General features: G+C 60.8%; 2 protein-coding genes across 3 annotated transcripts; both read left to right on the forward strand.

Moving 5' to 3' along the window:
• The first annotated feature begins 13,241 nt into the window (after positions 1 to 13,241).
• Positions 13,242 to 20,021, forward strand: LOC148821479 (methyltransferase-like protein 27). Of its 2 annotated transcripts, XM_088930939.1 has the most exons (5): positions 13,249 to 13,972; positions 17,889 to 18,032; positions 18,892 to 19,027; positions 19,112 to 19,204; positions 19,770 to 20,021. In XM_088930939.1, the coding sequence occupies exons 1-5, from the start codon at positions 13,865 to 13,867 to the stop codon at positions 19,973 to 19,975; spliced, it is 687 nt and encodes a 228-aa protein (XP_088787065.1). In that variant the 5' UTR covers positions 13,249 to 13,864; the 3' UTR covers positions 19,976 to 20,021. The 2 variants fall into 2 exon arrangements, with proteins under 2 accessions (XP_088787064.1, XP_088787065.1); XM_088930938.1 differs by having other exon boundaries at positions 13,242 to 13,972; positions 18,892 to 19,204.
• A 4,089-nt stretch (positions 20,022 to 24,110) lies between these two features.
• LOC148821480 (zona pellucida sperm-binding protein 4-like) lies at positions 24,111 to 26,379 on the forward strand. Its single transcript, XM_088930928.1, has 10 exons — positions 24,111 to 24,343; positions 24,561 to 24,686; positions 24,804 to 24,982; positions 25,059 to 25,156; positions 25,243 to 25,370; positions 25,454 to 25,634; positions 25,715 to 25,847; positions 25,947 to 26,022; positions 26,134 to 26,254; positions 26,343 to 26,379. The coding sequence occupies exons 2-9, from the start codon at positions 24,680 to 24,682 to the stop codon at positions 26,223 to 26,225; spliced, it is 894 nt and encodes a 297-aa protein (XP_088787054.1). The 5' UTR covers positions 24,111 to 24,343; positions 24,561 to 24,679; the 3' UTR covers positions 26,226 to 26,254; positions 26,343 to 26,379.
• Positions 26,380 to 26,991: the final 612 nt, after the last annotated feature.

The following is a 26,991-nucleotide window of genomic DNA, read 5'->3' on the forward strand; positions in this document are numbered from 1 at the left end:
TACACTGACACTGCCCTGAGAGAGAGAAGGGTTAATACACACACTCCTCCTGCACACTACTGTACACTGACACTGCACTGAGAGAGAGAGGGGTTAATACACACACTCCTCCTGCACACTACTGTACACTGACACTGCACTGAGAGAGAGAGGGGTTAATACACACACTCCTCCTGCACACTACTGTACACTGACACTGCACTGAGAGAGAGGGGTTAATACACACACTCCTCCTGCACACTACTGTACACCGACACTGCACTGAGAGAGAGAGGGGGGTTAATACACTCATACAGATCAGTACTCGGGGTCCCCCCCTACCGTTCATGGGGTAGTAGCAGCCGCCAGCCTCTCCTGCCCCCACACAGCAGCCTCTGGACACGCAGGCTGCAGCACTGATAGAGGGAGCGCCGCACGCCACCTGCTGGTCAGCCGGGATACTGCAGCCTGTGGGAAGAGCAGAGTACAGGTGGCCATCAGCTCCTCTGCTCCCGACGAGACTCGAACCCCCAGAAGGACCGGCACCAAGCGGACCCGGTACCTGAGGGGCTGCTGGGGACGGGGGCCTGCGGGTCTGGCTCTTGAGGGAACACAGCAACTGGCCCAAATGAGGGGCGAACCGGTCGGGGAGCTGGCCTGCGACCCGGTCCGCTTCCTGGTTTCCGACCCGGTCTGGGAGCCGGTCTGGGTCCTGGTTTCCGACCCGGTCGGCGTCCTGGTCTGGGAGCCGGTCTGGGAGCCGGTCTGGGTCCTGGTTTCCGACCCGGCCTGCGACCCGGTCTGGGAGCCGGTCTGGGAGCCGGTCTGGGTCCTGGTCTGGGTCCTGGTCTGGGTCCTGGTCTGGGAGCCGGTCTGGGAGCCGGTCTGGGAGCCGGTCTGGGTCCTGGTTTCCGACCCGGCCTGGGAGCCGGTCTGGGTCCTGGTCTGGGAGCCGGTCTGGGTCCTGGTCTGGGTCCTGGTCTGGGTCCTGGTCTGGGTCCTGGTTTCCGACCCGGCCTGGGAGCCGGTCTGGGAGCCGGTCTGGGAGCCGGTCTGGGAGCCGGTCTGGGTCCTGGTCTGGGTCCTGGTCTGGGAGCCGGTCTGGGAGCCGGTCTGGGAGCCGGTCTGGGAGCCGGTCTGGGTCCTGGTCTGGGAGCCGGTCTGGGAGCCGGTCTGGGTCCTGGTCTGGGAGCCGGTCTGGGAGCCGGTCTGGGAGCCGGTCTGGGTCCTGGTCTGGGTCCTGGTCTGGGTCCTGGTCTGGGTCCTGGTCTGGGAGCCGGTCTGGGTCTGCGTCCTGGTCTGCGTCCTGGTCTGCGTCCTGGTCTGGGTCCTGGTCTGGGTCCTGGTCTGGGAGCCGGTCTGGGAGCCGGTCTGGGAGCCGGTCTGCGTCCTGGTCTGCGTCCTGGTCTGCGTCCTGGTCTGCGTCCTGGTCTGGGAGCCGGTCTGCGTCCTGTGGGAAGAGCAGGCCCAGTGAGAGGCAGAAGGGAACAGGTCTGGGGTGTCCTGCTGAGGTGTGGGGCCTCCTGCTATGACCTGTAAGACACCAGCAGGGGGCAGACCTTGCACCAGCTGCTGCAGCACTGGGGGTGAGCAGGCTGTTCGAGCCCCCCCACCACAGAGCCTGGGACCGTTTCTCCTGACACCCCAGACTCCCTGTGCCCCCCCGCCAGCGGGATACTCACCTGGAGGGCGGGGCAGGTTGGGGAACCCCTCCCCTCTCCAGGGCAGCAGGAAGATGGGGGGCCACCCACACTCCCTCAGCTCTCTCTCCAGGTCCCAACAGCGTCGGGGCTTCCTTGCCACACCATCCTCTTCCTCCCTCTTGCCTGGAGAAGAGGTACCGTGGTCTTCCTCACTGCCCCTGCTGGGTCGCCCTGGGTCTCGATCTTCCTCCCTCTTGCCTGGAGAAGAGGTACCGTGGTCTTCCTCTTTGCCCCTGCTGGGTCGCCCCGGGTCTTGATCTTCCTCCCTCTTGCCTGGAGAAGAGGTACCGTGGTCTTCCTCACTGCCCCTGCTGGGTCGCCCCGTCTCTTGATCTTCCTCCCTCTTGCCTGGAGAAGAGGTACCATGGTCTTCCTCACTGCCCCTGCTGGGTCGCCCCGGGTCTTGATCTTCCTCCCTCTTGCCTGGAGAAGAGGTACCGTGGTCTTCCTCACTGCCCCTGCTGGGTCGCCCTGTCTCTTGATCTTCCTCCCTCTTGCCTGGAGAAGAGGTACCGTGGTCTTCCTCTTTGCCCCTGCTGGGTCGCCCTGGGTCTCGATCTTCCTCCCTCTTGCCTGGAGAAGAGGTACCGTGGTCTTCCTCTTTGCCCCTGCTGGGTCGCCCTGTCTCTCGATCTTCCTCCCTCTTGCCTGGAGAAGAGGTACCGTGGTCTTCCTCTTTGCCCCTGCTGGGTCGCCCCGTCCCTCGATCTTCCTCCCTCTTGCCTGGAGAAGAGGTACCGTGGTCTTCCTCACTGCCCCTGCTGGGTCGCCCTGGGTCTCGATCTTCCTCCCTCTTGCCTGGAGAAGAGGTACCGTGGTCTTCCTCTTTGCCCCTGCTGGGTCGCCCTGTCTCTCGATCTTCCTCCCTCTTGCCTGGAGAAGAGGTACCGTGGTCTTCCTCTTTGCCCCTGCTGGGTCGCCCTGGGTCTCGATCTTCCTCCCTCTTGCCTGGAGAAGAGGTACCGTGGTCTTCCTCTTTGCCCCTGCTGGGTCGCCCTGGGTCTCGATCTTCCTCCCTCTTGCCTGGAGAAGAGGTACCGTGGTCTTCCTCACTGCCCCTGCTGGGTCGCCCTGTCTCTCGATCTTCCTCCCTCTTGCCTGGAGAAGAGGTACCGTGGTCTTCCTCTTTGCCCCTGCTGGGTCGCCCTGGGTCTCGATCTTCCTCCCTCTTGCCTGGAGAAGAGGTACCGTGGTCTTCCTCTTTGCCCCTGCTGGGTCGCCCTGGGTCTCGATCTTCCTCCCTCTTGCCTGGAGAAGAGGTACCGTGGTCTTCCTCTTTGCCCCTGCTGGGTCGCCCTGGGTCTCGATCTTCCTCCCTCTTGCCTGGAGAAGAGGTACCGTGGTCTTCCTCACTGCCCCTGCTGGGTCGCCCTGGGTCTCGATCTTCCTCCCTCTTGCCTGGAGAAGAGGTACCGTGGTCTTCCTCTTTGCCCCTGCTGGGTCGCCCTGTCTCTCGATCTTCCTCCCTCTTGCCTGGAGAAGAGGTACCATGGTCTTCCTCACTGCCCCTGCTGGGTCGCCCTGTCTCTCGATCTTCCTCCCTCTTGCCTGGAGAAGAGGTACCGTGGTCTTCCTCTTTGCCCCTGCTGGGTCGCCCTGTCTCTCGATCTTCCTCCCTCTTGCCTGGAGAAGAGGTACCATGGTCTTCCTCACTGCCCCTGCTGGGTCGCCCTGGGTCTCGATCTTCCTCCCTCTTGCCTGGAGAAGAGGTACCGTGGTCTTCCTCTTTGCCCCTGCTGGGTCGCCCTGTCTCTCGATCTTCCTCCCTCTTGCCTGGAGAAGAGGTACCGTGGTCTTCCTCTTTGCCCCTGCTGGGTCGCCCTGGGTCTCGATCTTCCTCCCTCTTGCCTGGAGAAGAGGTACCGTGGTCTTCCTCTTTGCCCCTGCTGGGTCGCCCTGTCTCTCGATCTTCCTCCCTCTTGCCTGGAGAAGAGGTACCATGGTCTTCCTCTTTGCCCCTGCTGGGTCGCCCTGGGTCTCGATCTTCCTCCCTCTTGCCTGGAGAAGAGGTACCGTGGTCTTCCTCACTGCCCCTGCTGGGTCGCCCTGTCTCTCGATCTTCCTCCCTCTTGCCTGGAGAAGAGGTACCGTGGTCTTCCTCTTTGCCCCTGCTGGGTCGCCCTGTCTCTCGATCTTCCTCCCTCTTGCCTGGAGAAGAGGTACCGTGGTCTTCCTCTTTGCCCCTGCTGGGTCGCCCTGGGTCTCGATCTTCCTCCCTCTTGCCTGGAGAAGAGGTACCGTGGTCTTCCTCTTTGCCCCTGCTGGGTCGCCCTGGGTCTCGATCTTCCTCCCTCTTGGCTGGAGAAGTGGTACCATGGTCTTCCTCACTGCCCCTGCTGGGTCGCCCTGGGTCTCGATCTTCCTCCCTCTTGCCTGGAGAAGAGGTACCGTGGTCTTCCTCTTTGCCCCTGGTGGGTTGCCCTGGGTCTCGATCTTCCTCCCTCTTGCCTGGAGAAGAGGTACCGTGGTCTTCCTCACTGCCCCTGCTGGGACGCCCTGTCTCTCGATCTTCCTCCCTCTTGCCTGGAGAAGAGGTACCATGGTCTTCCTCACTGCCCCTGCTGGGTCGCCCTGTCTCTCGATCTTCCTCCCTCTTGCCTGGAGAAGAGGTACCATGGTCTTCCTCACTGCCCCTGCTGGGTCGCCCTGGGTCTCGATCTTCCTCCCTCTTGCCTGGAGAAGAGGTACCATGGTCTTCCTCACTGCCCCTGCTGGGACGCCCTGTCTCTCGATCTTCCTCCCTCTTTCCTGGAGAAGAGGTACCATGGTCTTCCTCTTTGCCCCTGGTGGGTTGCCCTGGGTCTCGATCTTCCTCCCTCTTGCCTGGAGAAGAGGTACCATGGTCTTCCTCACTGCCCCTGCTGGGTCGCCCTGGGTCTCGATCTTCCTCCCTCTTGCCCCTGTCTAGCTCCTCTGGGCCCAGCAGGGCTCTGGAGCCGGTCCAGTTCGGCTCCCCATCCATCTCCTCCGTGAGCTCGGCTCTGGGCCCAGGTGGGGACGGGTCTGCGGGCGGCCCAGCGTGGGAGGCCTCGGTTCCGGTACCAGGCCCGGTTGCGCCGTTGCTCTCTCCACCCACACAGCAGCGCCTGCCGCTGCCTGGCCGGGGCCTGCAGGGCCGCCTCACCTTCATCTTCCTCCTCCTCCTCCTCCTCCTCATCTTCGTCAGCCGGCGGGCAGTCTCCGGCTCGGCGCGGTCTCTGGGCAGCGGGACAGGGAGCTGGGGTCCGGGACGGTACCGCCCGCGCCGGGCCAGTGGGGTCGGAGGTCCCTCCTGCCCAGGCTCGAAGCCGTGCGGGCGCTCAGCGGCGGACCGCGGGACGCCCTGGTCTCGGCTCCGCTGTCCTGCCCCCCCTCCGAGGGCGCCCGCCCCCAGCGCGGCTGCCCAGGCCACCAGGAGCAGGCGCAGCCCCGTCTCGCAACTAAACAGCATCTTGAGGGGCCCCCAGACTTGTCATGCACCCCGAAAGCTGCAGGAGGTGAGGGGACACCCCGGGCTTGGAGAAGCGGCGGAGAGGGCTGCTGGGATCGCAGGGCGAGGAGAAGCCGAACCGCAGCTCTTGCGCGTCTTGCACACGAACACAGAGACGGAGAGGGACACCAGCTTCCGGCCGCCGGCACGCGTGAGAAACCGAGCTCCCACCGCGCTGCGCTTTATAGGGACGCGACTTCCGCCTCCGCGGCAGCAGCCAATCACGGCCCGGGGGCCATTACATCACCGCGAGCTCGGGGCGTGGCCGCGCAGCGCCGCGCTGCCGTCGCGCGGCTCTTAACCTGCGCTTCCGGGGTGTTAATTAGTTGGTAATTATCGCTTGCTGGTCAGCTGCAGGGCGATAGGATCATACCGGCCGCTTGTTTTTAAACGAGAGTGTTTGTCCTCAGCTGCACTGTGTCCTGTTTGTGTACCCGGAGTGTGTGTTTATCGATAAGAGTTGCGGAGTGAAGGCAGCGGCTGTGTTTCTCAAGATTGTGACAGGCAGGGCTTTGGGGGTTCTAAGATCTTGGAAAGGGGCCCCACATTACAACCTGTGCAGACACTCCGGTCATCAGTCTTTTACTATCGACAGCAATGAAATCGACGAATGATGTAGCTGGGGCGGCGGCTCTGTGGCTCAGGGTGTGTCTCTGTGGCTGGAGGGTTGCCGGTTCAAATCCCGCGGCCGGCAGAGGAATCCTACTCCGTTGGGCCCGTGAGCAAGGCCCTGAACCCCAGCTGCTCCAGGGGCGCAGTATAAATGTCTGACCCTGTGCTCTGCCCCCCAGCTTCTCTCCCTGTCTGTGTGTCTTATGGAGAGCAGGCTGGGGTTTGTGAAAAGACAAGCAAGAATCTGGATCTGTGATCTTATAGAAAACGGTTATTGAACAGCTCTGAAGAACACGTAGCAAATATGTTACAGACAAGACCAGGAAGCACGGAGATGACACGTATTTTTACGTTGAAAGTAATGACGTGAAACGTGAATCTGTTCCGTCTATTACACCTCGCGTGGTCTCTGTGTGTCCGTGTCCCGCTCGCTGGTCCACGGATCGGAGACTGGCGGCGCTCCGTGTCCCCCTCAGCCTTCACCAGTTGAAACGACATGATTTGATTTTAAACCATTACACAAAACACGGTTTAACGCCAGTACGGAGGTACTTGTACTTGTCGGATGTACTGAAAGATGAATAAAATTGATCAGTACAACAACATCGACGACTTTCCGAAGTTAAACAGACAGCATTCAGTGTAGCAGCGGCTGAAACCGCAGCGATAGTCACCTCACGGCGAGGAGCAATTTCCTACAGCTCAGGGGAAACACTACACACAACTAATATCATCATCATGTAGAAGTAACAGACCCGAGCAGGCGGGGCTTACACAGCCGCCACAGAAAGAGCGACTAGAAGCCGAAATTTGAACGTGCTGATTAAAAACAAAATCAGCAGCTCAGACACAGACAGCGGGTCCAGACCCGGTCCAGGCACAGACAGCGGGTCCAGACCGTGTCACACACCAGCACAGACAGCGGGCCCAGACTGTGTCCCGCCCAGACACAGACAGCGGGTCCAGACCCGGTCCAGGCACAGACAGCGGGTCCAGACCCGGTCCCACACTGACACAGACAGACAGCGGGTCCAGACTGACACAGCGGGACTGTGTCACACACCCACAGACAGACAGCAGGTCCAGACCCAGTCCCGCCTGCAGGAGAGAGGGAGCTCTCCAGAGCCACAGCTGCACCAGGAGATGGTCCCTTCGGAAGAGCAGCGCAGAGCCGGCTTGCTGTCCATCTCCCAGCTCAGGGGCTGGAGGGACACAGCTGGATTGTTTCAACTGCTGCTGGGGCAGCACTGTCTGTGTGGAGCTTGCATGTTCTGCCCAGGCCCCTGCTCCATGTCTGGCCGAAGCAGAACCGGACTCGGGGAGCTCCCTGTCCCGGGAGAATACAGTCTTACAGAGCCCGTGTAGTGGCAAGCGGCCACCCCTGCAGGAGGTCAGCGAGCCACACTGCAGCACAGCCGAGTCAGAACCACACTCCCGGCCCTCTTGACAAGACCACTTTACTGGCCCTGTCCAATTTCTTGCATTAGGAATTTGTCTTTTCACAAACCCCAGCCTGCTCTCCATGAGACACACAGACCGGGAGAGAAGCTGGGGGTCAGAGCACAGGGTCAGACATTTATACAGCGACCCTGGAGCAGTTGGGGTGAAGGGCCTTGCTCAGGGGCCCAACGGAGTAGCATTCCTCCACCGGCCGCAGGATTTGAACCGGCAACCCTCCAGCCACAGAGACAGATCCACCACACCACTCCGACCCCAGAGCCGAGACACGCCCCTCCCCACACCTGCGAACCCAGCAGGATCACCGGCCACTGGAGAGCAAGGCAGACTCTACACCAAGAGGGGCAGGAGCAGCGGTGCAGCCACGCTTCCTGGAGCGGGACACCACCCTCCTCGCTTCCAGGAGCACTGGTAACCCCTGTTCTGCACCGTGGGCAAGTGGAGCATATCCACTGTCACCCGACTCAGCCCTGGCCCTGGAGAGTCACTGACACCAGCACGATGCTCCCGAGGGGACACAGGGGGGTGGGGAACGAGACCCCCAGGGGAGACCAGGGCTCAGACAGACGAGACGGACTCAGCAGCTCAAGCTCAGCTCTTTATTGCAGAAAGGTCACACAGCCTCCACGAGGGCAGACGAGGGGCCGTCCCGTCCCAGCGCCTCACCGCTCCTCCTCTTCCTCGCTGGGCAGGATGAAGGGGCCGTGCCGGACGATCAGGTGGCGCTCGTCCCTCCTGGCTGGCAGGGGCTTCCCCTCCCGGGCTGAGGGGACAGAGAGTCAGACCCCCACCTCCAGTGGGACCCCCACACCCCGATAACAGGACCCACCTGGAGGACGGGAGCAGGCCTGCCGACACCTCCCGTCTCTGGGGGGGCAGATCTCTGTGGAGCACAGGATGAAGATCTGGGGGAGAGATGGGAACAGTGAGAGCGCCCCACATCACTGCCGCTGGCCCAGCTCCCCCAGCGGGGCTCCGTCCACCCACCCCTCACCTCAGCACCCCGGAAACGTGCGCCCCGGAGGAGCTGCTGGGCCTGGACAGCGAAGCGGTGGGCCTGCTTGGCGGGACGTCTGAGGCCAGGCGAGAGGCGCTGGGCACCGGAGCAGCTGCACACACACAGGGGGTCAGGGTGCGGCTGCGCAGACCGGGGTCCCCCACCCCACCCCACCCGGACACCCCCTCACCCGGCGTAGATGAGCACCCAGGCGTCCTGTGCAGATTTGGGGTACGCCACACAGTAGTGCACCAGCAGCACCAGGCTGGGGTCGGGGGGCGACACCAGCCGCACCTCCAGGAACAGGGGGGCCTTCAGGCTGAGGCGCAGGGGCAGCTGGCAGGGGCTGTGGAAGTGGGCGTACGAGGGGTCTGCGGGGGTGCGAGAGAGGGGGGGGGGGGTGAGCACGGCTCCGACACACACCCTCACAGCGCCCACCCCATGCCGCTCGTACCCGTGGCCACGCGGATCTCCACGCCAGCGTGCTGTCTCGCCGCGGAGACGGGCAGCGGCTCCAGGTGCTTGAGGAGCAGGCCGGGGCGCCGGGCCTGGTACACACACTGGGCAACGGACCTGGAACAGAGAGACGGCCAGGAGTGCCCCTCGCGCCCCCCGCCCCGCCCCGCCCCCCACCGGCCCACCCGCCTGCTCACCGGTACGCCACGGCCAGCGGCACCGCGCGCTGATCCCCGGAGCCCGTCCACACCGCGCCCCGGATCTCCACCCAGTAGAACTGGGAGCGCCCCTTCACCTGCAACACCGGAGCGCAGCACTGCTCAGGACCTCCCGGAGCGCACCCCCAACCCAGAGGGACCCCCCGGCACCCCGAGACTCACCCGCAGCCGCGTGCCACACTCCTGCCGGTGGAACTTGAAGACAGCGAAGTCCTGGGTGAGAGAGACCGGGGGGCACCCACACTCCCCCACCCTCAGACTGCCCAGGTCAACAGGGGGCGTCGCTGAGCTGCGGTGAATCGAGAAGACAAAGTGCCCGTCTTTCGTACAGGCTGAGAGAGAGAGAGAGGGGTTAACTGGTTAACATGCACTGAGAGAGAGAGAGGGGTTAATACACACACTCCTCCTGCACACTACTGTACACTGACACTGCACTGAGAGAGAGGGGTTAATACACACACTCCTCCTGCACACTACTGGACACTGACACTGCACTGAGAGAGAGAGAGAGGTTAATACACACACTCCTCCTGCACACTACTGGACACTGACACTGCACTGAGAGAGAGAGAGGTTAATACACACACTCCTCCTGCACACTACTGGACACTGACACTGCACTGAGAGAGAGAGGGGTTAATACACACACTCCTCCTGCACACTGCTGTACACTGACACTGCACTGAGAGAGAGAGGGGTTAATACACACACTCCTCCTGCACACTACTGTACACTGACACTGCACTGAGAGAGAGAGGGGTTAATACACACACTCCTCCTGCACACTACTGTACACTGACACTGCACTGAGAGAGAGAGGGGTTAATACACACACTCCTCCTGCACACTACTGTACACTGACACTGCACTGAGAGAGAGAGGGGGGTTAATACACACACTCCTCCTGCACACTACTGTACACTGACACTGCACTGAGAGAGAGAGGGGGGGGTTAATACACTCATACAGATCAGTACTCGGGGTCCCCCCCTACCGTTCATGGGGTAGTAGCAGCCGCCAGCCTCTCCTGCCCCCACACAGCAGCCTCTGGACACGCAGGCTGCAGCACTGATAGAGGGAGCGCCGCACGCCACCTGCTGGTCAGCCGGGATACTGCAGCCTGTGGGAAGAGCAGAGTACAGGTGGCCATCAGCTCCTCTGCTCCCGACGAGACTCGAACCCCCAGCAGGACCGGCACCAAGCGGACCCGGTACCTGAGGGGCTGCTGGGGACGGGGGCCTGCGGGTCTGGCTCTTGAGGGAACACAGCAACTGGCCCAAATGAGGGGCGAACCGGTCGGGGAACCGGTTTGCGACCTGGCCTGCTTCCTGGTTTGCGACCCGGCTTGCGACCCGGTCGGGGAACCGGTTTGTGTCCTGGCCTGCGTCCTGGCCTGCGACCCGGCCGGGGAACCGGTTTGTGTCCTGGCCTGCGACCCGGCCGGGGAACCGGTTTGTGTCCTGGCCTGCTTCCTGGTTTGCGACCCGGTTTGCGACCCGGCCGGGGAACCGGTTTGTGTCCTGGCCTGCGACCCGGCCGGGGAACCGGTTTGTGTCCTGGCCTGCTTCCTGGTTTGCGACCCGGTTTGCGACCCGGTCGGGGAACCGGTTTGCGTCCTGGCCTGCGACCCGGCTTGCGACCCGGTCGGGGAACCGGCTTGTGTCCTGGCCTGCGACCCGGCTTGCGACCCGGTCGGGGAACCGGCTTGCGACCCGGCCGGGGAACCGGCTTGTGTCCTGGTTTGCGACCCGGTTTGCGACCCGGCCGGGGAACCGGTTTGTGTCCTGGTTTGCGACCCGGTTTGCGACCCGGCCGGGGAACCGGTTTGTGTCCTGGCCTGCGACCCGGTCGGGGAACCGGTTTGTGTCCTGGCCTGCTTCCTGGTTTGCGACCCGGCCGGGGAACCGGTTTGCGTCCTGGCCTGCGACCCGGCCGGGGAACCGGCTTGCGACCCGGCCGGGGAACCGGCTTGCGACCTGGCCTGCTTCCTGGTTTGCGACCCGGTCGGGGAACCGGTTTGTGTCCTGGCCTGCGACCCGGCCTGCGACCCGGTTTGTGTCCTGGCCGGGGAACCGGTTTGCGACCCGGCCGGGGAACCGGTTTGTGTCCTGGCCTGCTTCCTGGTTTGCGACCCGGTTTGCGACCCGGCCGGGGAACCGGTTTGTGTCCTGGCCTGCGACCCGGTCGGGGAACCGGTTTGTGTCCTGGCCTGCTTCCTGGTTTGCGACCCGGTTTGCGACCCGGCCGGGGAACCGGTTTGTGTCCTGGCCTGCGACCCGGTCGGGGAACCGGTTTGTGTCCTGGCCTGCTTCCTGGTTTGCGACCCGGCCGGGGAACCGGTTTGTGTCCTGGCCTGCTTCCTGGTTTGCGACCCGGCCGGGGAACCGGTTTGTGTCCTGGCCTGCGACCCGGCTTGCGACCCGGTCGGGGAACCGGTTTGTGTCCTGGCCTGCGACCCGGCTTGCGACCCGGCTTGTGTCCTGGTCGGGGAACCGGCTTGTGTCCTGGCCTGCGACCCGGCCGGGGAACCGGCTTGTGTCCTGGTCGGGGAACCGGCTTGCGTCCTGGCCTGCGACCCGGTTTGCGACCCGGTCGGGGAACCGGTTTGTGTCCTGGCCTGCGACCCGGCTTGCGACCCGGTCGGGGAACCGGTTTGTGTCCTGGCCTGCGACCCGGCTTGTGTCCTGGTCGGGGAACCGGTTTGTGTCCTGGCCTGCGACCCGGCTTGTGTCCTGGTCGGGGAACCGGTTTGTGTCCTGGCCTGCGACCCGGCTTGCGACCCGGTCGGGGAACCGGTTTGTGTCCTGGCCTGCGACCCGGCTTGCGACCCGGCTTGTGTCCTGGCCTGCGACCCGGCCGGGGAACCGGCTTGTGTCCTGGCCTGCGACCCGGCCGGGGAACCGGCTTGTGTCCTGGCCTGCGACCCGGCCGGGGAACCGGCTTGTGTCCTGGCCTGCTTCCTGGTTTGCGACCCGGTTTGCGACCCGGCCGGGGAACCGGCTTGTGTCCTGGCCTGCGACCCGGTTTGCGACCTGGCCGGGGAACCGGCTTGTGTCCTGGCCTGCGACCCGGTTTGCGACCTGGCCTGCTTCCTGGTTTGCGACCCGGCCTGGGCTCACAGCAGTATTGGAGACCTTGTCCAGAGGACTGTCCTCTGATCCACTGGGGACCCTCTGGACGTCCAATTTCAAACGGGGGTTTCTGCAGGACTGGTGTGGGGTGCCCGTGGTGGGGCTCCTCTCTGCCAGGACCGGGGTGCCCGTGGTGGGGCTCCTCTCTGCCAGGACCGGGGTGCCCGTGGCGTTTCTGCAGGATTGGGGTGCGATCTGGTCTCAGAGAAGCAGGATGTCTCTTCTCTCGGGAGACAGAGAGCAACGCAACACTTGGGGTCCCTTCCTCTGTGTGGGGGTGCAGCCAAGCTACTCCTGCGGGGCTGGGGACCCCCCCAGCGGCGGTCCAATCCGCGCTGACCAGCGCCAGGGTCAGCGTCCAGCACAGCGTACACAGGGGGGGCAGCGCCGGCCCCCCCCGCCTCCTCCTGCACGTCATCGCGCCGGAGCGGAGATCTCGGGGCGCGGGTAGTTCCGGGGTACCGGCTGAGCGAGACGCCTACAGAGGGAGGAAAAAAGCCGAAACCAAGGACAAAAACAGAGCGCGGAGAGTGTGATAAGGGCCCGGGTCCGAGGCCCGGGTATTTATACTCCGACAGGGGCCCTGCTCGCCTGCAGCCGGCAGGTTCTCACGCGGACACGGAGACCCTCCCCAGGAGCGCGAGCCGAGCGCGGGGAGTGATGAAGTCATTTAAATCAGCTCGTGTCTTAATTGGGTCACGGAGTGAGGGCGCACCGGCGGGCGAGCTGTCCGGGTTCGGGCGGGTTCCGTGGGGATCGATATTACTCCATCATTAATTAATCAATCAATCAATCAATCAATCAATCAATCAATCAGACCCCCAGGCGGGTTGCTCCCTGAGGCTCCCGGGCAGGAACAGGGTTCGGAGACGGAGACGCGTCCAGCACCAGAGCCGGGAGTCTGTCCCGCGTCTGCAGCGCGACCCGGCCGGGCTCGGGGTCAGTTCAACTGATGTTTATATAGCGTCTTTCACGCCCAGGTCGCCCCAAGGCGCTTCACAAAAGCAAGTGACCCTTCACGTCAACCCCGAGCAGTGACGACCGGCAGACTCGGGGGAGACGAGGGGTCCGAGGGCAGCTGGGCTGACATGAGGGTGTCAGTACTCCACGCAGATCTCTGGAGACACGAGTGCCTCCAGGTCACTCCACAGCCCAGCGGATCGGGGACTCGGACCCGCGCCGCACGCAGCAGGTCTCCGGCGTTTGTACGCGGGGCGGCGCTGTGCTCGGCATTGCTGAGGGCGGTTGCGTGGGTGCGGTGTGTCCGTGTGGAGTTTGCGTGTTCTGCCCATATTCGCGTGGGTTTCCTCCAGGGTCTCGTGCAGACACGCCGGTGGGTTAGTGGACTCCCGCGAGACTGGCCCCGTGGGAGTGGGGCTGTGTGTCCTGTGTGTGTCATCACCCCATCTGGATCGCGTGCTTACAACACGGGTGGATGTCTCGAGCTCTCACGACTATGTCACTGCGAGATTACACGGCAGTGTTCAACATGGCTCTCTGTGTTATTACGAGTTAACAGGACTCTCTCTCGCCGGTGGGGGGCACGCCCAGCCAGCCCAGTCCCAGACCGCCTCGCACCCCGGAACACGCCCCAGGGAACCGGGCTCCGGGCCGACACCGGGCGGAGCGAGGAACCTCACCTCTTCCGGGAGCGCGCAGTCGGACCCGCCCTGCCCCCGGCTGCTCCGTGTGGCGTCAATGAATAACTTCACAGCAATAAATAACTCGACTTTCAAGCCGGACTCCAACCTCGTCGGCATCCACCCGCGCCACGGCCACGCAAGGACACGGAGGGAGCCGAGCGGAACTCGGATCGGTCAGTTGTGTCCCGCTGCCTCGTGATGGCTGTTCCAGGAGACGCGATCGGAAACCTCAAGAAGATCAACAGCCTGCAGGGCCTGGAGGAGCGTCTGGAGTTCTACAAGACATGGGCTCCCCACCACGAGAAGGTACTTCAGCTCTCTGGACACTGTCTTACCACACTGCAGTGTCAGTGTACAGGAGGAGTGTGTGTATTAACCCCTCTCTCTCTCAGTGCAGTGTCAGTGTACAGTAGTGTGCAGGAGGTGTGTGTGTGTATTAACCCCTCTCTCTCAGTGCAGTGTCAGTGTACAGTAGTGTGCAGGAGGAGTGTGTGTATTAACCCCTCTCTCAGTGCAGTGTCAGTGTACAGTAGTGTGCAGGAGGAGTGTGTGTATTAACCCCTCTCTCTCAGTGCAGTGTCAGTGTACAGTAGTGTGCAGGAGGAGTGTGTGTATTAACCCCTCTCTCTCTCAGTGCAGTGTCAGTGTACAGTAGTGTGCAGGAGGAGTGTGTGTATTAACCCCTCTCTCTCTCAGTGCAGTGTCAGTGTACAGTAGTGTGCAGGAGGAGTGTGTGTATTAACCCCCCACTCTCTCAGTGCAGTGTCAGTGTACAGTAGTGTGCAGGAGGAGTGTGTGTATTAACCCCTCTCTCTCTCAGTGCAGTGTCAGTGTACAGTAGTGTGCAGGAGGAGTGTGTATATTAACCCCTCTCTCTCAGTGCAGTGTCAGTGTGCAGTAGTATGCAGGAGGAGTGTGTGTATTAACCCCTCTCTCTCTCTCAGTGCAGTGTCAGTGTACAGTAGTGTGCAGGAGGAGTGTGTGTATTAACCCCTCTCTCTCTCTCAGTGCAGTGTCAGTGTACAGTAGTGTGCAGGAGGAGTGTGTATATTAACCCCTCTCTCTCAGTGCAGTGTCAGTGTGCAGTAGTATGCAGGAGGAGTGTGTGTATTAACCCCTCTCTCTCTCTCAGTGCAGTGTCAGTGTACAGTAGTGTGCAGGAGGAGTGTGTGTATTAGCCCCTCTCTCTCTCAGTGCAGTGTCAGTGTACAGTAGTGTGCAGGAGGAGTGTGTGTATTAACCCCTCTCTCTCAGTGCAGTGTCAGTGTGCAGTAGTGTGCAGGAGGAGTGTGTGTATTAACCCCTCTCTCTCTCAGTGCAGTGTCAGTGTACAGTAGTGTGCAGGAGGAGTGTGTGTATTAACCCCTCTCTCAATGCAGTGTCAGTGTACAGTAGTGTGCAGGAGGAGTGTGTGTATTAACTCCTCTCTCTCTCAGGGCAGTGTCAGTGTACAGTAGTGTGCAGGAGGAGTGTGTGTATTAACCCCTCTCTCTCAGTGCAGTGTCAGTGTACAGTAGTGTGCAGGAGGAGTGTGTGTATTAACCCCTCTCTCTCAGTGCAGTGTCAGTGTGCAGGAGGAGTGTGTGTATTAACCCCTCTCTCTCTCAGTGCAGTGTCAGTGTACAGGAGTGTGCAGGAGGAGTGTGTGTGTGTATTAACCCCTCTCTCTCTCAGTGCAGTGTCAGTGTACAGTAGTGTGCAGGAGGAGTGTGTGTATTAACCCCTCTCTCTAAGTGCAGTGTCAGTGTGCAGGAGGAGTGTGTGTATTAACCTCTCTCTCTCTCAGTGCAGTGTCAGTGTGCAGGAGGAGTGTGTGTATTAACCCCTCTCTCTCAGTGCAGTGTCAGTGTACAGTAGTGTGCAGGAGGAGTGTGTGTATTAACCCCTCTCTCTCTCAGTGCAGTGTCAGTGTACAGTAGTGTGCAGGAGGAGTGTGTGTATTAACCTCTCTCTCTCTCAGTGCAGTGTCAGTGTGCAGGAGGAGTGTGTGTATTAACCCCTCTCACAGTGCAGTGTCAGTGCACAGTAGTGTGCAGGAGGAGTGTGTGTATTAACCCCTCTCTCTCTCAGTGCAGTGTCAGTGTACAGTAGTGTGCAGGAGGAGTGTGTGTATTAACCCCTCTCTCTCAGTGCAGTGTCAGTGTACAGTAGTGTGCAGGAGGAGTGTGTGTATTAACTCCTCTCTCTCTCAGTGCAGTGTCAGTGTACAGTAGTGTGCAGGAGGAGTGTGTGTATTAACCCCTCTCTCTCTCAGTGCAGTGTCAGTGTACAGTAGTGTGCAGGAGGAGTGTGTGTATTAACCTCTCTCTCTCTCAGTGCAGTGTCAGTGTGCAGTAGTGTGCAGGAGGAGTGTGTGTATTAACCCCTCTCTCTCAGTGCAGTGTCAGTGTACAGTAGTGTGCAGGAGGAGTGTGTGTATTAACCCCTCTCTCTCAGTGCAGTGTCAGTGTACAGTAGTGTGCAGGAGGAGTGTGTGTATTAACCCCTCTCTCTCAGTGCAGTGTCAGTGTACAGTAGTGTGCAGGAGGAGTGTGTGTATTAACTCCTCTCTCTCTCAGTGCAGTGTCAGTGTACAGTAGTGTGCAGGAGGAGTGTGTGTATTAACCCCTCTCTCTCTCAGTGCAGTGTCAGTGTACAGTAGTGTGCAGGAGGAGTGTGTGTATTAACCCCTCTCTCTCAGTGCAGTGTCAGTGTACAGTAGTGTGCAGGAGGAGTGTGTGTATTAACCTCTCTCTCTCTCAGTGCAGTGTCAGTGTACAGTAGTGTGCAGGAGGAGTGTGTGTATTAACTCCTCTCTCTCTCAGTGCAGTGTCAGTGTACAGTAGTGTGCAGGAGGAGTGTGTGTATTAACCCCTCTCTCTCAGTGCAGTGTCAGTGTACAGTAGTGTGCAGGAGGAGTGTGTGTATTAACTCCTCTCTCTCTCAGTGCAGTGTCAGTGTACAGTAGTGTGCAGGAGGAGTGTGTGTATTAACCCCTCTCTCTCTCAGTGCAGTGTCAGTGTACAGTAGTGTGCAGGAGGAGTGTGTGTATTAACCCCTCTCTCTCTCAGTGCAGTGTCAGTGTACAGTAGTGTGCAGGAGGAGTGTGTGTATTAACCCCTCTCTCTCAGTGCAGTGTCAGTGTACAGTAGTGTGCAGGAGGAGTGTGTGTATTAACCTCTCTCTCTCTCAGTGCAGTGTCAGTGTGCAGTAGTGTGCAGGAGGAGTGTGTGTATTAACCCCTCTCTCTCTCAGTGCAGTGTCAGTGTACAGTAGTGTGCAGGAGGAGTGTGTGTATTAACCCCTCTCTCTCTCAGTGCAGTGTCAGTGTACAGTAGTGTGCAGGAGGAGTGTGTGTATTAACCCCTCTCTCTCTCTCAGTGCAGTGTCAGTGTACAGTAGTGTGCAGGAGGAGTGTGTGTATTAACCCCTCTCTCTCTCAGTGCAGTGTCAGTGTACAGTAGTGTGCAGTAAGAGTGTGTGTATTAACCCCTCTCTCTCTCAGTGCAGTGTCAGTGTACAGTAGTGTGCAGGAGGAGTGTGTGTATTAACCCCTCTCTCTCAGTGCAGTGTCAGTGTGCAGTAGTGTGCAGGAGGAGTGTGTGTATTAACCTCTCTCTCTCTCAGTGCAGTGTCAGTGTGCAGTAGTGTGCAGGAGGAGTGTGTGTATTAACCCCTCTCTCTCTCAGTGCAGTGTCAGTGTACAGTAGTGTGCAGGAGGAGTGTGTGTATTAACCCCTCTCTCTCTCAGTGCAGTGTCAGTGTACAGTAGTGTGCAGGAGGAGTGTGTGTATTAACCCCTCTCTCTCTCAGTGCAGTGTCAGTGTACAGTAGTGTGCAGGAGGAGTGTGTGTATTAACCCCTCTCTCTCTCAGTGCAGTGTCAGTGTACAGTAGTGTGCAGTAAGAGTGTGTGTATTAACCCCTCTCTCTCTCAGTGCAGTGTCAGTGTACAGTAGTGTGCAGGAGGAGTGTGTGTATTAACCCCCCTCTCTCTCAGTGCAGTGTCAGTGTACAGTAGTGTGCAGGAAGAGTGTGTGTATTAACCCCCCTCTCTCTCAGTGCAGTGTCAGTGTACAGTAGTGTGCAGGAGGAGTGTGTGTATTAACCCCTCTCTCTCAGTGCAGTGTCGGTGTACAGTAGTGTGCAGGAGGAGTGTGTGTATTAACCCCTCTCTCTCTCAGTGCAGTGTCAGTGCACAGCAGTGTGCAGGAGGAGTGTGTGTATTAACCCCTCTCTCTCAGGATATCCAGCCCATGGAGTACCGAGCCCCCTATTTCCTGGCGGAGACGGTGGCAGGCCTGTTTGAGGAGGGGCAGCAGGGAGACCAGAGGGGGTGGCTCCTGGTCCTGGATGCTGCCTGTGGGACAGGCCTGGTGGCTGATGAGGTACTGGGCAGGTTTACTCACTGACCTGGCTTGCTCTTGTAACCAGCGGAAACATTAAAAGAATATTCTGTTCTTTTTTATTCCGATTCCCTGTGAGAAAACAGTCTGTATGAACTCTAAGGTTGTCTAGTATTAAATTGCAGGAGTGCTCTGTGCTGGAGTCTGTTGCACAGTGCTGGGAGTGCTCTGTGCTGGAGTCTGTTGCACAGTGCTGGGAGTGTATTGTGCACTGTGCTGTTGAGATCTCTATTGCAGTGATCTGTGTATTGTAATGACCTGTATTGTAGTGCACTGTGCTGTTCAGATAAGAGATAAGATCACTTTATTAGTCTTATACAACTTCTTGTATTAGGAATTTGTCTTTTCACAAACCCCAGCTTGCTCTCCATGAGACACACAGACAGGGAGAGAAGCTGGGGGTCAGAGCGCAGGGTCAGACATTTATACAGCGCCCCTGGAGCAGCTGGGGTGAAGGGCCTTGCTCAGGGGCCCAACAGAGTAGGATTCCTCTACTGGCTGGGGGATTTGAACCAGCAACCTTCCAGTCACAGGCACAGGCACAGAACCTGAGCCACAGAGCCACCGCATATCCCCCTGTACTGCAGTGACCTGTGTACTGCAGTGAATTGTATTGCAGTGTCCTGTATACTGCAGTGTCCTGTACTGCAGTGCACAGTGAACAATGGTCCTGCAGTTTCCTGAGGGATTCCAGTCAGCCGACAGCAGTGTCTCCAGTTGTTTTTCCAGCTGGATCCTGCTCTGCATTCCCTCTCGTGAGCTGCAGCCCTGCGACAGTCTGGCCACCTTCGGGCCTTTCTTTCGTCTCTGTCCAACATTCACGTTAAAGATGCTCCCACAGATGTTCAAGTTTGGGTTCCGGCAGTTCCACGGCGTTGATGCCTGCCTGCCGATGATGGAGGTGGCAGAGAGGAAGGGGCGGTACCAGAAGCTGATACACGGCCTGCTGGGAAATGGCACAGCGTCGCTGGAGTCCAGTGAGTCTGTCTGCCTCCGGTCCCCCTCTGTGTGCGGGAGGGCGCTTGACGCTGTGTTTGTGCTTGTGTGTTGTTGTTGTGCAGGCGTGTACGACATCGTGGTGGCAGTGGGGGCGTTCCAGGGAGGAGGGGTCCCATGGTCGGCTGTCCCTGAGCTCCTGGGAGCCTTGAAGCCAGGTGAGGGAAAGACGCCACACGACACCCGCAGGGCTGACTGAGGCCAGTGCACACCGCTGACCAACATGCAGCAGAGAGCACTACAGCCCCAGCCACCCCTGAGAACCAGTGAGCACAGCTCCCAGCATCACAAGACCCTGCTGAGCCAGAGCTGAGCCCAGAGAAGAGCCCTCAGCCAGCTACAGCAACACCCGAATCAAAATCAAATCAAAGTTTATTTATCAAATGCACAACAATACAGCGTGCAGCAGTAGTTGCTGGCAATGAAATATCTTTTCTGCGAGCTCACAAAAAATCACAAGAATCACAAAAATCACAAAATTCACAAAAACACAAAAATCACAAAACTGAGGTTATGAAAATAAGGTTACATAATAATAGATGTAATAGAAATTTAATAACCCCCCCCCCCACACACACACACACACACACACACACACACACACACACAGCACTGCCTCCCCCACTGAGCCACAGTACAACACAACACACACAGCACTGCCTCGCTCACTGGGACACACAATGGCAGTGGGGTTCCTGGTGTTACTCCCATGTCTCCCTGCAGGGGGTGTGCTCTGTTTCACACTCCGGGGAGACAGTGCTGACTTCCGACAGCGGAGCCTCTCTGAGCTGCAGGACTTCCTGGATCAGGGCCTCCTGGAGCAGGTGACTGAGAGGCACATCCCCAAATTCCAGCGGCCCATCTGGGAAGAAAGTCCCGAAGAGGAGTACATCCCAGGAATTGTGTGTGTGTTCCGGAAATCCCTGTAGTGAAACACTCTACCTGTGGAAAATTCCTTAAATGTGAATTTCCAGCTATATAAACCTCTGCTCCTGTCTGGTGTATTATTGACTGTGTTTAATCCTCTGCTTCTGTCTCTATACACACAGTACTGTACACACCCTATATACACACAGTACTGTGTACCCCCTATACACATGGCACTGTACCCCTATACACACAGTACTGTATACACCCTATATACACACAATACTGTGTACCCCCTATACACACGGCACTCTACCCCTATACACACAGTACTGTACACACCCTATATACACACAATACTGTGTACCCCCTATACACACGGCACTCTACCCCTATACACACAGTACCGTGTACCCCCTATATACACACTGTACTGTACCCCCTATACACACGGCACTGTACACACCCTATATACACATTGTACTGTACCCCCTATACACACGGTACTGTGTACACCCTATACACACACTGTACTGTACACCCTATACACACAGTACTGTTCACACCCTATACACAATAATACAGTCTGGTGTTATTGACTAATTTCCTAATTTCCTAAATGTTTAATCCTCTGCTTCTGTCTTGTCCTATATACACACAGTACTGTATACACGCTATAAACAAAGCACTGTACCCCTATACACACAGTACTGTATACACCCTATATACACCACTGTACCCCCTATACACACAGTACTGTACACACCCTATACACACGTTACTGTAGCCCCTATACATGCACGGTACTGTACACTCCCTATACACACACCGTACTGTACCCCTATACACGCAGTCCGGACCTGGGCACCTCACTGGACACACTGACCACGCCATGAGAGCCGGACTCTTCTGAGCTGAGCTGGACATGATCTGCAGGAGTCCGTCCTGGACAAAGGACTGAGGAGCGCTCTTGTCCAGCCCAGCAGAGCGGGGAGCGAGGGGGTACCCCGTTCCCCGAGCTCCTGCGGGACTGGACCCCGGCAGAGACTCCCCGACGCCCACTCGCTCTGATGGAGGAACCGTCGTCAGACAGAGAGATCGCATGACTCTGCACGAGTGCGTATTTACTGCGAGATGTCTGTCGTGAAATAAAGTTGCACTTTCGCACAAGACAAGTGAACTGGACCGAGCGCGCTGCGGGCAGGATCACCGGAGCATCAATATTATTCGACGCGACACTCGAAAGCGTCAAACGTCTCGTCCCGAAGTCACGCCGCGAATCTGCCTGCGATCTGGAGCCTCGAGGTGCTGATTTGGACTCTGCCGAACCGGACCGGCCTCTGACTCAGGGCGCTATACTGAACAAACAGCTAAAAAAGGCAAATAGTAAATCATTTATTGAATAAAGTCGATGAAATGTATTCCTTGAGAAAAAAGAAATACGGTGAATATTTTACAGAACAGCTGCCGGTCGCGCCGCGGCCGCGCTGAGAGCCGGGGTTCCTGACTCTCTCGGTGGGGGTGTCGTGGCTGTGGGTGACCCACGGGTGTTAATGGCGGCCCGCCTGCAGGCGGTGCTTGTTTAATCGCACTGACTTTCCCCCTGAACGGCGCCGCTTTCCTCGTGAGTATCTTCTCTTAATTAACACTTAATTAACCCCCGCCGCCCTGTCCTTATAAAAGCGCGCGGAAGAGACGCATACCCCATTCCGTCCTGTGACCGTGCGTACGAGTTCTCCGGCTGTCTTCTCGCGCTTCTCTTGCTCCCCGATCCAGGTCCGTCCGTCCGTCCCGCGAGCCGTGGGCGCCCCAAGATCTCCGCTCCGGCGCGATGACGTGCAGGAGGAGGCGGGGGGGGCCGGCGCTGCCCCCCCTGTGTACGCTGTGCTGGACGCTGACCCTGGCGCTGGTCAGCGCGGACTGGACCGCCGCTGGGGGGGTCCCCAGCCCCGCAGGAGTGGCTTGGCTGCACCCCCACACAGAGGAAGGGACCCCAAGTGTTGCGTTGCTCTCTGTCTCCCGAGAGAAGAGACATCCAGCTTCTTGGAGACCTGACCGCACCCCAGTCCTGCAGAAACACCACGGGCACCCCGGTCCTGGCAGAGAGGAGCACCCCAGGCACCCAGCTTCTGGCAGAGAGGAGCCCCACAGGCACCCCACCCCAGTCCTGCAGAAACCCCCCAGGCACCCAGCTTCTGGCAGAGAGGAGCCCCACCATGGGCACCCCAGTCCTGGCAGAGAGGAGCCCCCCAGGCACCCCACCCCAGTCCTGCAGAAACCCCCCAGGCACCCAGCTTCTGGCAGAGAGGAGCCCCACCATGGGCACCCCAGTCCTGGCAGAGAGGAGCCCCCCAGGCACCCCACCCCAGTCCTGCAGAAACCCCCCAGGCACCCAGCTTCTGGCAGAGAGGAGCCCCACCATGGGCACCCCAGTCCTGGCAGAGAGGAGCACCCTAGTCCTGGCAGACCTCATGGAGGGAGGGTGACCTCTGAACCCTGTCCAGATCCCAAGCAGTGCTCAGAACACTGCTGTGGGGGGACCCCAGGAAAGAGGCCCAGCGGGACCCCAGGAAAGAGGCCCGGAAAACCACCCGGAAAGAGGCCCAGCGGGACCCCCGGAAAGAGGCCCAGCGGGACCCCCGGAAAGAGGCCCAGCGGGACCCCCGGAAAACCGCCCGGAAAACCGCCCGGAAAGAGGCCCGGAAAACCGCCCGGAAAGAGGCCCGGGAAGACCCCAGGAAAGAGGCCCGGAAAAACCCCAGGAAAGAGGCCCGGAAAACCGCCTGGAAAGAGGCCCAGCGGGACCCCAGGAAAGAGGCCCAGCGGGACCCCAGGAAAGAGGCCTGGAAAACCGCCCGGGAAGACCCCAGGAAAGAGGCCCAGCGGGAGACCAGGAAAGAGGCCCGGAAAACCGCCTGGAAAGAGGCCCGGAAAACCGCCCGGGAAGACCCCAGGAAAGAGGCCCGGAAAACCGCCCGGGAAGACCCCAGGAAAGAGGCCCGGAAAACCGCCCGGGAAGACCCCAGGAAAGAGGCCCGGAAAAACCCCAGGAAAGAGGCCCGGAAAACCGCCCGGAAAACCGCCCGGAAAGAGGCCCGGGAAGACCCCAGGAAAGAGGCCCGGAAAACCGCCCGGGAAGACCCCAGGAAAGAGGCCCGGAAAACCGCCCGGAAAGAGGCCCGGAAAACCGCCCGGAAAGAGGCCCAGCGGGACCCCAGGAAAGAGGCCTGGAAAACCGCCCGGGAAGACCCCAGGAAAGAGGCCCGGGAAGACCCCAGGAAAGAGGCCCAGCGGGAGACCAGGAAAGAGGCCCGGAAAACCGCCTGGAAAGAGGCCCAGCGGGACCCCAGGAAAGAGGCCCGGAAAACCGCCCGGGAAGACCCCAGGAAAGAGGCCCGGAAAAATGCCTGGAAAGAAGCCCAGCGGGAGACCAGGAAAGAGGCCCGGAAAACCGCCCGGGAAGACCCCAGGAAAGAGGCCCAGCGGGACCCCAGGAAAGAGGCCCAGCGGGACCCCAGGAAAGAGGCCCGGAAAGACTCCAGGAAAGAGGCCTGGAAAACCGCCCGGGAAGACCCCAGGAAAGAGGCCCAGCGGGACCCCAGGAAAGAGGCCCGGAAAACCGCCCGGAAAGAGGCCCGGAAAACCGCCCGGAAAGAGGCCCGGAAAAATGCCTGGAAAGAAGCCCAGCGGGAGACCAGGAAAGAGGCCCGGAAAACCGCCCGGAAAGAGGCCCGGGAAGACCCCCGGAAAGAGGCCCAGCGGGACCCCCGGAAAGAGGCCCGGAAAACCGCCCGGAAAGAGGCCCGGAAAACCGCCCGGAAAGAGGCCCGGAAAACCGCCCGGAAAGAGGCCCGGAAAACCGCCCGGAAAGACCCCAGGAAAGAGGCCCGGAAAAATGCCTGGAAAGAGGCCCAGCGGGAGACCAGGAAAGAGGCCCGGAAAACCGCCTGGAAAGAGGCCCGGAAAACCGCCTGGAAAGAGGCCCAGCGGGACCCCAGGAAAGAGGCCTGGAAAACCGCCCGGGAAGACCCCAGGAAAGAGGCCCAGCGGGAGACCAGGAAAGAGGCCCAGCGGGAGACCAGGAAAGAGGCCCGGAAAACCGCCCGGAAAGAGGCCCAGCGGGAGACCAGGAAAGAGGCCCGGGAAGACCCCAGGAAAGAGGCCCGGGAAGACCCCAGGAAAGAGGCCCAGCGGGAGACCAGGAAAGAGGCCCGGAAAACCGCCCGGAAAGAGGCCCAGCGGGAGACCAGGAAAGAGGCCCGGGAAGACCCCAGGAAAGAGGCCCGGGAAGACCCCAGGAAAGAGGCCCAGCGGGAGACCAGGAAAGAGGCCCGAGAAGACGCCTGAAGTGCTGCCAGGCCTGTGTGAGGGAGAGGAGGCTCCTGAGCCGGAGGGGTACATTCCCAGAGTGGAGCGACCTGGGGCTTCAGGTAGGAGATGGTGCCCCCGTATCTGCAGGGGACCCTGATCCGGCAGTCCTGGCAGCGGGGGCCCCATGGGGGGGGGGACAGGGTGGCTGGTGCTCGGACAGCGCTGGGGCAGTGGTCGCCTCGTCTCTCTTCCCGGAGACGCTGGGATTGATCCCCGGGGGGGGAGAGGGAGACTGGCCCGGTGTCCAGCTGACTGGGCCGCCTGCTCTTCCCGCAGGCTGCAGTATCCCGGCTGACCAGCAGGTGGCGTGCGGCGCTCCCTCTATCAGTGCTGCAGCCTGCGTGTCCAGAGGCTGCTGTGTGGGGGCAGGAGAGGCTGGCGGCTGCTACTACCCCATGAATGGTAGGGGGGGGGACCCCGACATGTCTGGGACTTGGCTGTGGTTGACTGATTGTAAACTGGGGCGCGTGGGGTGTCGGTGTACAGGGTGACCTTGTGACGCCCCTCTGTCCCTCCCAGCCTGCACCAGGGACGGCCACTTCGTCTTTTCCATCTCGCGGGACTCGGTGACCCCACAGGTGGACCCCCGCAGCCTGCGGGTGGGCAGGCAGCGGAGGGGGGGGTGCCGGCCCGTGCTCCTGACCCGCCGCGTCGCCGTCTTCAAGTTCGGGCTGCGGGCGTGCGGCGCCAGGGTGTCGGTGAGTGAGCGAGCACGGGCGGGGGGGTTTCGGGGGGCCGGGGCTCTGTGTGACGGCGGCCCCTCTCGTGAAACAGGGTGCGGGCCGGACGAGGGTCTACACGGCGGAGGTCAGCGGGAGCGTGCCCGTGGCGGTGGGCCAGTACGGGCAGGTCGGCAGGGTGGCCCCCTACAGGTGAGCGGGGGGAGTGTGGGGGCGCCGCGCCGTGGCCAGGCTGTCCGCGGGAGCCCCGCTGACGGCCCGCGCTCCCCTGCCCGCAGGTCGCGGGTGCAGTGCTCCTACACGCCGGGCCCCACCGCCAGCGCCGGCTTCTTCGTGCGCAGCCGGCCCCCGCCGCCCGACGCCGTGTCCGCCGGGGAGCTCCGGGTGCAGATCCGCGTGGCCCGCAGTGAGTGACCGCTCCGGCCCGGCCCGGCCCGGCGGCCGGGGGCGGGCGGCGAGTCTGCAGTGACCTCTCCCCTCCCCCCGCAGGCAAGTGCTACAGCCGCTACTACCCCGAGCGCCAGCTGCCCCTGCGCCTCAGCCTGAAGGCCCCCCTGTTCCTGGAGGTGCGGCTGGTGTCGCCCCCCGACCCCAGCCTGGTGCTGCTGGTGCACTACTGCCTGGCGTACCCCCGCTCTGCGCAGGCCGCCTGGGTGCTCATCTACGACGGGTGAGAGGTGTCCCGCTGGGGGGGCGGGGTGTCAGTGTGCCTGGGGGGGGGTTAATTCACCTCTCGCTCTCGCTGTCCAGGTGCCCCAACCCTCGGGACCCGTACCCCTCCACGCTGCACGTCCCGGGGCGCCCCAGTGCCCAGCGGCGCCGCTTCTCCATCAAGACCTTCCAGTTCGTCGACCCCAGGACGGGCCGCTACCTGGACGAGGAGGTGGGGTCCCGGGGCGCGGCGGGCGGTGTGGGGGGCCCTGGGGGGCCCGTCCCTGCGGCGGTGCTCAGTGGGGTCTCTCTCTCTCTCTCTCTCTCTCAGGTCTACATCCTGTGCGCCACGGAGGTCTGCTCCCCCAGCGAGCGCAACTGCAGCGAGCGCTGCTTCCGGCCCCCAGGTGAGGGGCACAGGTCACGGGGGTAAGGGACTTGGGGGTAGTAAATGAGCTGTGGCCCCAAAGCCGCACCTACATTCCTGAGCGGGGCGCTCACCTGTACCCACCCCACAGAGCCCGGGACACCGGCGGCTGGGGAGGACAGGGATGGCGGAGTGACTGTGCGGACGGGCCCCTTCATCCTGCCCGAGGGACAGGGCAGGTGAGTCTGCTGCCCCCTGCTGGACGAGCTCTGGTACTGCCCTTGGGTGGTGATGGTTGTGGGCTCTGCTCTGTAGTGCCCCCCATCCCGGTGGCGTGCTGACCCTCTTCTCCCCCCCCAGGTGAGAGCCCTCCTGCAGGCGGTCTGTGTGATGGCTTCATGAATAAATCCTGATGCAAAGCATTTCTGTGTCTGCCTCCTCCTTACAACCCCTCCTGCAGGGGTCGGGAGCAGGCCCCAGCTCGAGGGCGCCCCCTGGCTCCGGCTGTGGGCCCTGAGGGGTGTTTCTGCTCTTGGGTGGGGGGTGCTCAGGGCCAGAGCTCATGCTGGGAGCGGAGGGGGTGTAATTTTGACAGCTGCCACTAGTGGGTGCCACAGTGCAAGCGGTTTCCCCTCTGCTCTCTGGAACTGAAACCCCCGCCGGCGAGGAGCGGGAGTCAACCCCGGTACAGCGCTAGCCTGTGCAGGGTCTGATGCAGACGCTCAGGCGGGAGTGGGGTGTCCTTGCTCTGAGGAGGACACTGGGCCCTGCTTGTGTGCTCAGTCTCTCGGAGGTTTATAACAGGCAGTTTCTGAGCCAGATGTTGATGCTGTGGTGGGGCTCCACATCTGTCTTCCAGATGCAGTGACTTGGAAATTCCAGCTGTTTTCCTGAGCTCTGTGTCTGCAGTGACTCTGCCGCCTGTGATGGGGGGGGGGTGAGAGCATGAGGACACTGTCCCTGGTGAAGTATGGGCGCGGTGACCACAGGCAGACCTGGCTGTCCAGAG

This window comes from Atractosteus spatula, chromosome 13 (genome assembly GCF_055471065.1).
Source record: "Atractosteus spatula isolate fAtrSpa1 chromosome 13, fAtrSpa1.hap1, whole genome shotgun sequence".
NCBI classification, from domain to species: Eukaryota; Metazoa; Chordata; class Actinopteri; order Semionotiformes; family Lepisosteidae; genus Atractosteus; species Atractosteus spatula.